Below are 13,064 nucleotides of genomic sequence, written 5' to 3' on the forward strand. Positions count from 1 at the left end.
CATCATCAGTGCCCATCAATGCAGCCTCACCAGTGCCCATCAATGCAGCCTCACCAATGTGGCATTGGTGAAGCTGTGTTGATGAGCACTGGTGAGGCTGTATTGATGGGCACTAATTAGACTGAATTGATGGGCACTACATTGCCCATCAATGCAGCCTCACCAGTGCCCATCAATGCAGTCTCATCAGTACCCAGCCATCAGTGCCCATCAATACAGTCTCATAAGTGCCCAGCCACCAGTGCCCATCAATGCAGTCTCATCAGTGTCCATCAGTACAGCCCCATCAGTGCCCAGCCATCAGTGTGCATCAGTACAGCCTCATCAGTGCCCAGTCATCAGTGCCCATCAGTACAGCCTCATCAGTGCCCATTAATGCATCCTCATCAGTCCCCAGCCATCAGTGCCCATTAATTCAGCTTCATCAGTGCCCAGCCTTCAGTACCCATCAATACAGCCTCACCAGTGCCCAGCCATCAGTGTCCATCAATGCAGCCTCATCAGTTCCCAGCCATCAGTACAGCTGCATTAGTGCCCATCAGTAAAGCATCATACGTGCCCTGCCACCAATGCCCATCAATGCAGCCTCATCATCAGTGCCCATCAATGCAGCCTCACCAATGTGGCATTGGTGAGGCTGTGTTGATGAGCACTGGTGAGGCTGTATTGATGGGCACTGGTTAGGCTGAATTGATGGGCACTGCATTGCCCATCAATGCAGCCTCACCAGTGCCCATCAATGCAGCCTCGTCAGTACCCAGACATCAGTGCCCATCAATACAGCCTCATAAGTGCCCAGCCACCAGTGCCCACTGCCCATCAATGCAGTCTCATCAGTGCCCATCAGTACAGTCTCATCAGTGCCCAGCCATCAGTTCCCATCAGTACAGCCTCATCAGTGCCCAGCCATCAGTGCCCATCAGTACAGCCTCATCAGTGCCCATTAATGCAGCCTCATCAGTGTCCAGCCATCAGTGCCCATCAATGCAGACACATCAGTCCCCAGCCATCAGTGCCCATTAATGCAGCCTCATCAGTGCCCAGCCATCAGTACCCATCAAAACAGCCTCACCAGTGCCCAGCCATTAGTGTCCATCAATGCAGCCTCATCAGTTCCCAGCCATCAATACAGCCGCATTAGTGCCCATCAGTAAAGCATCATAAGTGCCCAGCCATCAGTGCCTATTAATACAGCCTCATCAGTGCCCAGCCATCAGTGCCCATCAATGTAGCCTCATCATCAATGCAGCCTCATCATCAGTGCCTGGCCCCATCCCATCAGCCTTACCTGGCTCAGCTGGCTGTGGCGTGCCCAGACATCTGAAGAGTAGAGCCACCGCAGCTGGTTTACACAGAGTGGGCAGCGCCGCAACCGAGTGACACATGAGGTCCCGCTTTCTGGACCAGGTAGGCTCCTATGATGGATGGCTCAGCCGGTCCAGGAGGCGGGACCTCATGTGTCACTCGGCCACACCCGGTAAGTGGAAGATGGAAATCCCAGGACGCTCTGTGAAATGGCGGTGCTTACCCCCCTCCTGACGCCACTGAGCAGCTCGCTGTCACTTGTAGCACAGAAGTCAGACTTTTGTGTTTACAAGTGACAGAAAATAACAGTGACAGTGAGTCTGGCCAGCCAGGGCCTATTTTAAGGAAAGGGCCTGGTGCTGCAGCTCCAATAGCCCCTATGTTATTCCGGCCCTGGTGGTCAACTGTATCAAAGGCAGCAGAAAGGTCTAATATTATGTCAAATATAATAGAAAACAATATAACAATTTTTCCCTTATAATGTTTTGCTATCTGAACTCTGTGTTTGTCTTTTCAGGAACAAAGAAAAGCCATGCCATCCCTGGTAAGTTTGTGCACACAGAAGGTAGTGAGTGACCAAGCCTCCTTGCGCATGATGCTGGACTCCATCCCCTGCGATCTCTACAGGCCGCTCTTCACTGCTGCTTTCCTGAGGAGGAAGACTTTGATACTGCAGGACTTGGTGCAGCAATGGCCCTTCTCCAACCTCAGTTTCCAGGAGCTGCTATCAGGCAACCTCAGCCAGTTCCACCTTTTTTCCAACCGTGTGTCCATGGAAGCCATCATAAGGGGTGTCGTGGCTTACCTGAGTGATGCACTGAGCAGAGAGAGTCAGGAGAGGTAATTGACTTATCCTGCAGGAGGAGGAGCAAGACATCTGAGAGAGGGGAGCTGAGAGTTTGAACCATCAGCATCCGGCCATAACTGTAAAATGTAGTAAAACTCACACAGAACCATTTCATGAGGGACTTTGAGTCACCTGCTCCAGCATAAAGATCTCCACAAGTCACCAGGAAAACCTCTACCGAGAGAGATAGAATTGCCAATGTTGATCTTTTGAATATGCCAGTTGCCTAAAGCCGCTGAATCAACATGACTGCCAGGGAACTTGTATTTTCAGAAGAATTTTACAATGGCAGAATACATCCTCTGTAGAGGCTACCTTCAAAGTTAGAAAGTTTAAATCTCCAGCAGCCACTAAATGCCAGCATATGAGTTTTTAGTTGGGATTCCTCTTTTTAGATAGAAAGGTAAATGTTTCCTTTATGCAAGGGCCTTAAAGGTGCACTCCGCTCTTAACTGAAATAGCTTACATATTGCAGTTTGAGGACATCCAAAACATTTTCTACTGCTTCATTTATATAAATTTTTCTCTCTTGTTGTGCAGGAGGCAGCGGTTGCGTATCATAGATATGACAAATGTCTGTAGCTTCAACCTGAATGAAGACCACAAAAGTCTGTGTTCACACATGGAGACCCCGGCTAAGGCGTGTATCGATCTCGATAAGAGATGCCGTGATGAAGCCACGCAAGCAAGGAAGAGGAGTGATTTCACGCTGGCCCCACAAACTTCCCTCAACAACATTTATGTAGAGGTTTGGATAGACATCTTTAAATATAACAAAATGTACCCCATCCTGAAGGAGGCACTCCAGGCGAGTGTCCATGCGAGTGTGCATGGCCCCCTGCGCCTGTGTTGCCGCAACCTATATGTCTGCATGCATCCCCTGTGTAACTCAGTGGAGCTGCTGGAGCTCCTGAACCCAGCAGGGGTACGCATGATTGAACTGTTCAATATCCCCCCAGGTGAGCTCAACATCATTCTGCCCACCATGGTTAAATTCTCCTCCCTGCGCAGCCTCGCATTGTCCTTCTGCCTTGACAGCATCCAGAGGCTAACCTGTAACACAGAGGACACCATGAAGAAATTCACCACACTCTTCGGACAGCTCAGATCCCTGAAGGAGCTAAAGCTCGAATTTGCCTTCCTATCAGGGTGCCTACAGCAGCTGCTGGGGTGAGACTGCGATTTATCCTCAGAAACAATATGGAAAAGAATAATGTAAAGTGATGGGAGGGAGGCACTTAAAGTGGGCCTGTCATTAGATACATTTTTATATGTCTAGTTAAAGCTGATCTTCAGGCTACCCTATCCCCCCACCCTCTGCTAACTATCCAATGGCATTTAAAAAAAAAAAAAATCAAAATGCCTTTTTTACTCATCTAAAGCTGCAGTCACGGGACTATCTGTTCCTGAGTCTTCTGTATTCCTATGTTTACAGAATGCAGGGTCCTTTTACAAGGTGTCCACATCACTGCTGACGTGGACACTTCTTATGGGCTCAGGTGACCAGAATTTTGCTGACCATGCCCACTTTTTTTGAGGGTGGGCGGAGCAGGGGGTGGGGATATAAGCAGCATGTCAAGCGTGCCACTTAAAATGTTGGGTGGGATGGGATTAAAGTTTAACTAAATGATAAACTTTTTTTTTTCATTTTGGATAGAGAAAGGGGAGGGTTCTAAACCCCGTTATTTAATTTTTTTTGCCATTTGTGTCCTATTGGGGGATCTCCCTTCATTTCCTGTCCAATAGCCAAAACAAGAAGTGAGAGGAAATCCCTCCAAAGTGTGGGAATCCCAATGTGCCACCAGAGTCACCAGAACTAGTGTCCCCATTGCAAAATTTCCCCTCTATTAGTGTTCAACCCAAAATGTGGGATTTTCTTTTACTTACACTTTTGAAGATAACAGTAAACAGGACAAATAGAGAGGGTGAGTCTCCTTAACCCTTTCATGACTAAGCCTATTTTTGAAATTTGGTGTTTACAAGTTAAAATCCGTATTTTTTGCTAGAAAATTACTTAGAACCCCCAAACATTATATATATTTTTTTAGCAGAGAATCTAGAGAATAAAATGGTGATTGTTGCAATATTTTTTATCACACGGTATTTGTGCAGCGGTGTTTTAAACGCAAATTTTTGGAAAAGTGACACTTTCATGTATTTTAAAAAATCCAAACAGTAAAGTTACCCCAATTTTTTTGTATAATGTGAAAGATGATGTTACACCGAGTAAATAGATACCAAACATGTCACCCTTTATAATTGCACGCACTCGTGGAATGGCGACGAACTACGGTACCTTTGAAATTCCATAGGCAACGATTTAAACATTTTTTACGGTTACCAGGTTTGAGCTACAGAGGAGGTCTAGGGCTAGAATTATTGCTCTCGCTCTGACGATCGCGGCAATACCTCACATGTGTGGTTTGAACACCGTTTACATATGCGGGCGCGACTTCCGTATGCGTTTTCTTCGCTGCGCGAGCTCGCGGGGACAGGGGCACTTTAAAAATTTTTTTATTTTTTTTTATTTAATTTATTTATTTTTGTACTTTATAAATTGTGTTTAAATTTTTTTTTTTTTTTTTTACTTTTATTGCTGTCACAAGCAATGTAAACATCCCTTGTGACAGTAATATGTGGTGACAGGTACTCTTTATGGAGGGATGGGGGGTCTAAAAGACCCCCCATCTCTCCTTTACACTTCAAAGTATTCAGATCGCCGAAAACGGCGATTCTGAATACTGTGTACTTTTTTAAATTCGGCGCCATTGGCAGCCGAGTAAACGGGAAGTGACGTCATGACGTCGCTTCCGCATTTACAAGAAGAAGGCTGGAACGAAGCCGCTAGCAGCTTCGTTCCAGTCCGCCCCCAGCCGCCGAAGGCAGCCGAACAGACACCGTCCCCTCCCGCTCCTCCGGTATAACAACCGAGCGGCTTTTAGCCGCATCGGTTGTTATATTCGGGTAGCCGATCGTCCGCTGAAAACAACGGTACCGGGATGATGCCTGCAGCTGCGGGCATCATCCCGGTATAACCCCGGAAAGCCGAGTACGCATATATGCGTTCGGTCGGCGGGAAGGGGCTAATGGGGCCACAGACAGCAATAAAAACTGACAGGTGTTCTAATCCCTCTCCACTCTATCCTTATTGCCTTATTTACACTTTAAGGGGGTATGGTCTAATAACACCTGGGCCTGCACTCTTGACCCAGAGCAAAGTGGGCTCAGGTGCATTGCAGGTCACTGTCGCAAGGTGGCAAATAATCCACATCCTTACCTCCTGCAACAAAGTATGCAAAAGCTGAGAGGGAAGGGACTGAGGAGACCACATATTATCGGCATGTGAACTCATTAACAGGGGCGTTGCTAGGTCTACAAAAGATCTGGGGCTAGAGCCCATAGCAGCGTAGTAAAGAAAGTAAAGAAAGTCATACGCTTGGGCGAGCATACACATGTATATACAGTAATATACGTGTGTGTGTGTATATAGAGAGCCCCCCACTTACATCAGGGTCCCCAGAGAGCCCCCATACATCAGGGTCCCCAGAGAGCCCCCCTTATATCAGGTTCCCCAGAGAGCCTCCTCCTTACATCAGAGTCCTCAGAGAGCCTCCCCTTTCATCAGGGTACCTAGAGGGCCCCCCCACTTACATCAGGGTTACCAGAGAGCCCCCATTACATTAGGGTCCCCAGAGAGCCTATCCCTTGCATCAGGGTCCCCAGAGAGCCTCCCCTCCCCTTGGGGACCCCTGCACTGACTCGGGGCTATTGGCCCCAGATTCGGGGCTATAGCCCCAAAAGCCACCCCCTAGTGACGCCCCTGCTCATTAGTAACCCCAGACACCGTCTGTTTTCTCCACTGTAGCTGGTGCTCAACCAGAGCAGTACTACAGCTGGAGGGGAAGTCAAGAGAAACCTGGTTTCCCAGTGGTTCCCTCGGCCCCCTTTAGCAGCATTCCGATTGGCTACGCTGCATCCAGGTGACCCTGGAGGTCATCTGCTGCACCATGCTGTACCTAGCCAACATGTATTTACAAGTGTGTGACACAACCCAGATAGCAAGCAATTGTAGTGAAAGTTTGAAAATGACTTGCTAAGCTATTGTTAGACTTGCCAGGCTTCACAAGTTTGTTGCACAATTGCAGCAAGTCCACATTGCATGACTCCAGATCAACATTCTTTGCAAAAATTCTGCTGCAAGTTCTGGTTCAGTTATGTTGTGCAATAGTCCTCCCACCACAGGGGCCACTGTGGCTGAATTTTCATGCTGTAGACTTGCAGGGACTTGCCATGCAAATTTCATACAAATTGGAAAAGTGTCAACTAGAACTTGTGCTCCAAGTGCTCTGCCATAGTTGCCAACAGTCCCGATTTTCCCGGGACAATCCCGATTTTGGGACCCTCGTCCCGATTGGAGAGTGTCCCGAATCGGGATTTTCCATAAGGAAAATCAGGAATGTTGTTTTTTTTTTTTTTTTTTTTTTTTGGAGCAGCGGGCTCCAGCAAAATGGCGTCCGGCGCCGCCGCTCTCTCTTCCTCTAGTGTTCAGTGGAGAGGGGAAGGGGGCTCGATCCGTGCAGCCAATGAAGCGCCTTTTTTAGCTGCACGGCCCCTCCCCTCTCCACTGAAGCGAGCAGAAGACACGGCATCGTCGCCGTGTCTTGCTGAAAGCTCCCAGCCCCGTACTGCGCAAGCGCTGCGCCTGCGCAGTACAGGGGGTCCTCCATTGCCGAGTGGAACTTTCTCGGCAGAACACCGGCCACTCCTGCACTGAGCGGGGGCCGGGCTGCATTGAGGGGGGGCTGCACTAACAGGGGGGGGCTGCACTAACTGAGGGGGGGGCTGCACTAACTGAGGGGGGCTGCACTGAGGGGGGGCTGCACTAACTGAGGGGGGGCTGCACTAACTGAGGGGGGGCTGCACTAACTGAGGGGGGCTGCACTGAGGGGGTCTGCACTAATAGAGGGGGGCTGCACTGAGGGGGGCTGCACTAATAGAGGGGGGCTGCACTGAGGGGGGGCTGCAATAATAGAGGGGGGGCTGCACTGAGGGGGGGTCTGCACTGATGGAGGGGATCTGCACTGATGGAGGGGGTCTGCACTGAGGGGGTCTATACAGACTCTGGCGGGGGCACCTGATGCAAGGACAGACTCTGCTGGTGGCAGGCGACGTGGCTAGTGACACGCTCAGGGATCCCACTGATTCGGCATTATGGTGAGTTGAATGATTTAATTTTTATATTACAATGTAATAATAGAAATAATGCGCTTCAATCATCCTGACACCATAACAACCATGGTGCCGGGATGATTGAAGCGTTAACACCAGGCGTTTGGAGTATCTTTATCTGCTGATTGTTAAACTTTCTAGAATACACATATTTCTATTGTGTAGGATCTGGGGCCGCTGTCCCGTCATTTCCCTCTCCCCCTTTCCCTCTCCATCCCTCATTCATCTCAGACTCTAACCACACCCTCTTGAGCCACGCCCATTTAAGCCACGCCCACTTTCACGCAAGCCACGCCCACGTTTCACATAAGCCACGCCCACTTTCGCACAAGCCACACCCATTTTCACGTAAGCCACGCCCATTTTTCGCCGCGCCGCACTTATAGATTTTTGCTAAGCCACACCTACAAACGAATGCCCCGCCCCCTAATTATTGTACGGCTCCGCCTACAGCCAAAAAAGTGTCCCACATATTTTTTTTTCAATGTTGGCAACTATGCTCTGCAAGTGTACAACTTGCAAGTGAAAATGTGCAGCAATTCTACACTGCCACAAATTTTTGCCAGGTTATCCTTGCTATCTGGGAGGTCAGCCCCTGCTGCTGCCTCTCACCTTGTGACCCCAGTACAAAATTAGAATGTTACAGTCTGATCACTGGGGGAGGAAAATCATAGGTGCAGGCACTGAACTGGAGCTCAAGGATGACTTTTTAATGATAAAAAGTAGAACTTTTTTGAAAAAAAATTATACAGTCCACTTGAAGTATCAGAGGAGGCAGAACACACAAAAATGGGTGGGAACACATAAAGCTAGGCAGGTTCAGAGTGGGTAATTATGGCAGGGAAATCTTGTTAGAAGATATGGGGACAAGTCATTAGACATCACCTTTAAATATAAATTCTCGATCCTTTAAAATTGCTGCCAGCTCCTAATCTGACTGAATTGCTGCTGAATTCTTCATATGGTAATGCTGGGCACACCTTTTCTTTTCAGGGGAATACAAGAGCCGCTGGAGAATTTGGAATTGGGGCACTGTGTTCTTCTCCCGGAAGATTTATATTATTTGTCTGAAAGCCCCCACATCTCCACGCTTAAGAAGTTGAACCTAAAGGATCATAACCTGTCAGAGCACCTCCTCCCCCCCTTCCTCCAGCTCCTGGTCGCTATCTCCTCCTCCCTCCGTTTTCTGGACATCAGTATGTGTCAAATAAGTGACCACACCCTGTCAGTTCTGGTGCCCGCCCTCAGCCGCTGTTCCCACTTGCGGTGCCTGGTAATTGCCATTAACCCATTATCTACTCAGGAACTGAGGAGTCTCTCCCAAAACTGTGTGCACCTCCAGGAGCTCCAGCTGGTGGTCAATTCGTGGCCACATGGCTGTTATTTTGGTGGCCCACTCTCTGACTTCTTGGCAGAGCTGAAGGAGATATTGGTCAGGGCAGAGCGGACGGACATTGTGTGGACGAGCAATATGTCTGTTCTCCAAAATCCAGTCTACAAGAACCTCTGGCGCTGATAACCACTGAAATAAAGACTTGAGTCTCAACTCCAGCCAGAACTGTTTAAATAAAAGGCATAGAAGTGGAACAGCCAATTTTTTTTTACTTTTGGATAGAACATGGCAAAAATAGAACCTGTCAGGTTTTATTGCTGTCTGTATCACAGTTACCATTATATCTGCGACGGTTTGATGTATGGCAAAGGAGGCTTTTTTTGACAAGCAAATGGTTACTCTTTTTTCCTCAAGTTCATTGGATAACAAAAAGGTGGGGTATTTATTACTAATAGCCTCTCTGTAGGGAAAGCAAAAATCTTCCCTTGCAGTGGGGTTTCCACCGCTCTGCAAGAGTTATACCCTGTACACACGATCGGACATTCCGACAACAAAATCCATCGCATTTTTTCTGACGGATGTTGGCTCAAATTTGTCTTGCATACACACGGTCACACAAAGTTGGTCGGAAATTCAGAACGTCAAGAACACGGTGACGTGCAACACGTACGACAAGCCAAGAAAAATGAAGTTCAATAACCAGTGCGGCTCTTCTGCTTGATTCCGAGCATGCGTAGCACTTTGTGCGCCGGAACTGTGTACACACGATCGGAAATTTCCGACAACGGATTTTGTTGTCGGAAAATTTTAGATCCAGCTCTCAAACTTTGTGTGTTGGAAATTCCGATGGAAAAAGTCACACGGTCGGAATTTCCGACAACAAGCTCTAATCGCACATTTTCTGTCAGAAAGTCTGATCGTGTGTACAGGGCATTTGACATTCATTTAGGTCTAGGGTACCAGAAAAAAAATGTTTCACTAACCTGATCCCAACTTTCCCCACAGTCAGCACTCCCCTATGCTTTGACTTGCGAACTATGCCTTGATGTCCTCAAGTGTAGTGCCATGGCTTTGTGCCCTACATTGTATTTGATGATGTCAGAGGGACTTCCGGCACATACAGGGGGGAAGGGGGGTTGGAGAGGCTGTGCGTGCCGGTCTAGTAGCCTGGAACGAGCCCGTGGGAGCTGAAGATCAGGTATGTACAGTAAAAGTGCTTTATTTGGTACCCTAGACCTACATAAGCATTTGCCTTTGCAGAGTGGGGACTAATCCCAGCAAGTTATAGGGGGAGATTTAATAAAACTGGTAGACTCAGAATCTAGTGCAGCTGTGAATGGTAGCCAATTAACTTCTAGCTTGCTCAATTAAAGTGGTTCTAAACCATAGGTGCTTAACCTGTGGCCCTCCAGTTGTTGGAGAACTACAGGTCCCATGAGGCAATGCAAGGCTGACAGTTACGAGCAGGACTCCCAAAGGCAGACGCATAATGGGATTTGTAGTTCTGCAACAGCTGGAGGGCCAAAGGTTGAGCCCTCATGATCTAAAGCTTTTTTTTCCTTTTCTTTAAAATGACAAACATGTTATACTTACCTGCTCTGTGTAATGGTTTGCACAGAGCAGCCCCGACCCTCCTGTTCTTGGGTCCCACGCTGGTGCTTCTGGCCCCTCCCCCTTTCTGAGTGCCCCCAGAGCACGCTGCTTGCTCTGGGGGCACTCACTTGTGCTCGCTCCCAAGCCGCCTCTGTGTGTCAATGGGACACACAGAACGTGGATTTGTGCCCCCTCCCTGCACATTTCTCAGTGGTTGTGATTGACAGCAGCAGGAGCCAATGCTTCCCACAGCTTTGTCTAAGCCAATCAGAAGTTAGAGACCCATGAGAGCCTCAGCTCTCGTGCACTGGATCGGGCTCGGGTAAGTATAAGGGGGGCTGTAGAAGGAGCTGCATCCTGAAGGTTTTTTACCTTCATGCGTAGAATCCATGAAGGTAAAAAACCTTCAGCCTTTACAACCACTTTAAGCTTTGACAATACAACCTGGAATCTGATTGGTTTCTAATTAGTTATTCCAGATTTTGCACACTCCAGTTTTAGTAAATAACCCCCATAGTGTTGGGGAGCTTAAGTTCTTTTAAAGTGGTACTCAAGTCTGCAAATACTCATATCTACTCCAGTGATGCATTGTCCGAGGAGCTCCTTTGCCGGCGCCGACATCTTCTTCCTGGCTTCTCCCCAAGTGCCAGGTCTTCTTCTGCCATGGTTGACCAGCAGCTCCTGCAATGCACCAAGGGGTGCCTAGCATGTACACTGAGCTGCCCATGCCCAGTTCAATGTACATTCTACAGAAGATTGTGAACAGGCAGGTAAGTTTGTTTTATTGAAGACGAAACAACAAAGAGTCTGCCTGCCTGCTCGCAATTTTTTTAACTTTAATTTAGCCATAAGTCTGGATTATAAAGTTTGGTTAACATATGGTTAACATAGTGTTGTTTTTAGGAATAAGTGCTTGTTAGTAGTTAAAAATATAGTAAGGAGTGGCTGTAAAAGCCAATGGCCGGAGCCGGTGTCTTGCCGAGAAAGTTCCCCCAGCGGATAAGGACCCCCCTCTACTGCGCAGGCGCATCGCTTGCGCAGTAGGAACAACAAGGGAGCCGCCGAAAAGAGCCGAAGCTGAACACCTGAGTCAGCTGTACACGGCGCCTGTGCACTACATTCTACCCTATGTCCACGTTAAAGCCCCACCATCCAAGTGGACATAGAGTTAAAATAATAATATGACGAGCGCAGCGAGGCTGTGCCCGAAGCGTTGCGAGCGTAGCGAGCCCGCGAGGGGCGTGTTACAAACTCTTTTTTATTAAAATAGTCGTCGCACGCAGGCGCCGTGTACAGCTGACTCAGGTGTTCAGCTTCGGCTCTTTTCGGTGGCTCCCTTGTTGTTCCTACTGTGCAAGCGCTGCGCCTGCGCAGTAGAGGGGGGTCCTTATCCGCCGAGGGGAACTTTCTCGGCAGAACACCGGACTCCACAGGAAAAGGGGAATGAGGACAGGATGGGGGTGGGGTGCAGAAGAATAGGTGAAAAGTGTAACGCCCCTTCACACAGGTGATCTGAGCAGGTCCTGATTGGATGATCCTCCATGTATTTCTATGGACCAGTAGGTGTAAATGAACACAAGTTCTACCTCCAATACAATCTGCTCAAAAGAAATGGAAGAAGATTTGTCCTCTTCCGTCTAGGTGAATCGGATTATAGGGTAGTACTAGTCGGGTATAAATGGAAAGCAGAGTACATTTACACCCAGCTATCCATAGAGATGAGCGGACTCTGTCCACGTCAGCTCTTCTTATACTGAGCGGACACGGACCTCTCATCCGCCCGCTCTGCTCTGATCAGCAGGGGAATCAGTGGACAAATCCCCTGCTGATCTAATTGGAGTCCCCGTGTGAAAAGGGCCTTAGGCAGAACACAAGAACTAGTATTTTAGCCGGACTACAAAGTTAAACTACATCAATGGTGAACGAAACAGTATATAAAGGTGATATGGTTCTATGATCTGATAAAACAGTGTGAAGTTCTTTTCATTGTGTTGATAACTGTAATGCCCCGTACACACGGTCGGACATTGATCGGACATTCCGACAACAAAATCCTAGGATTTTTTCCGACGAATGTTGGCTCAAACTTGTCTTGCATACACACGGTCACACAAACTTGTTGGAAAATCCGATCATTCTGAACGTGGTGATGTAAAACACGTACGTCGGGACTATAAACGGGGCAGTGGCCAATAGCTTTCATCTCTTTATTTATTCTAAGCATGCGTGGCACTTTGTGCGTCGGATTTGTGTACACACGATCGGAAATTCCGACAACGGATTTTGTTGTCGGAAAATTTTATAACCTGCTCTCAAACTTTGTGTGTCGGAAAATCCTATGGAAAATGTGTGATGGAGCCTACACACGGTCGGAATTTCCGACAACAAGGCCCTATCACACATTTTCCGTCGGAAAATCCGACCGTGTGTACGGGGCATAAGTTTACTGGTGGAGGCATGAGTCTCCACATCAACGCATGTTGAATCCTAGACCCTGTGTAGGGGAAAAAGAGTAGAGGGGCAATGGGTAGGAGATTGATGGATCTTCTATGGTAAAAATCTGATCTATATTAGGGGTGTTCTGTGCTATGCTTAGTTATGTTAGTTTTGTTATGGATTATGAAGTGACATGCGAACAAGGGGGTGAGGGTTCTGCCATGCATTCCTGTCTGTATCCCTATTGGGGAATTGTTTGCCCACTTCCTTTTCTGTCTGACAACCATCAAACCGACATATCATATCTAAACCCCCATGAGG

At 48.0% G+C, this 13,064-nt stretch overlaps 2 protein-coding genes across 2 annotated transcripts in view; one reads left to right on the forward strand and one right to left on the reverse strand.

Moving 5' to 3' along the window:
- CUBN (cubilin) overlaps positions 1-13,064 on the reverse strand; it is a 388,954-nt gene that overhangs the window by 365,190 nt on the left and 10,700 nt on the right. The window lies entirely within an intron of this gene.
- LOC141145730 (leucine-rich repeat-containing protein 14-like) lies at positions 1,421-8,897 on the forward strand. Its single transcript, XM_073632621.1, has 4 exons — positions 1,421-1,477; positions 1,823-2,145; positions 2,693-3,322; positions 8,375-8,897. The coding sequence occupies exons 1-4, from the start codon at positions 1,421-1,423 to the stop codon at positions 8,895-8,897; spliced, it is 1,533 nt and encodes a 510-aa protein (XP_073488722.1).

The sequence above is a fragment of the Aquarana catesbeiana genome, linkage group LG05 (genome assembly GCF_042186555.1).
Source record: "Aquarana catesbeiana isolate 2022-GZ linkage group LG05, ASM4218655v1, whole genome shotgun sequence".
NCBI classification, from domain to species: Eukaryota; Metazoa; Chordata; class Amphibia; order Anura; family Ranidae; genus Aquarana; species Aquarana catesbeiana.

Bases quoted from the DNA above. Each gene is read 5' to 3' on its own strand.
- LOC141145730 (XM_073632621.1), top strand. From the start codon at position 1,421: ATGGATGGCTCAGCCGGTCCAGGAGGCGGGACCTCATGTGTCACTCGG. The intron at 1,478-1,822 runs GTAAGTGGAAGA...TTGTCTTTTCAG, and splicing joins GTGTCACTCGGCCACACCCG to GAACAAAGAAAAGCCATGCC. The intron at 2,146-2,692 runs GTAATTGACTTA...CTTGTTGTGCAG, and splicing joins AGCAGAGAGAGTCAGGAGAG to GAGGCAGCGGTTGCGTATCA.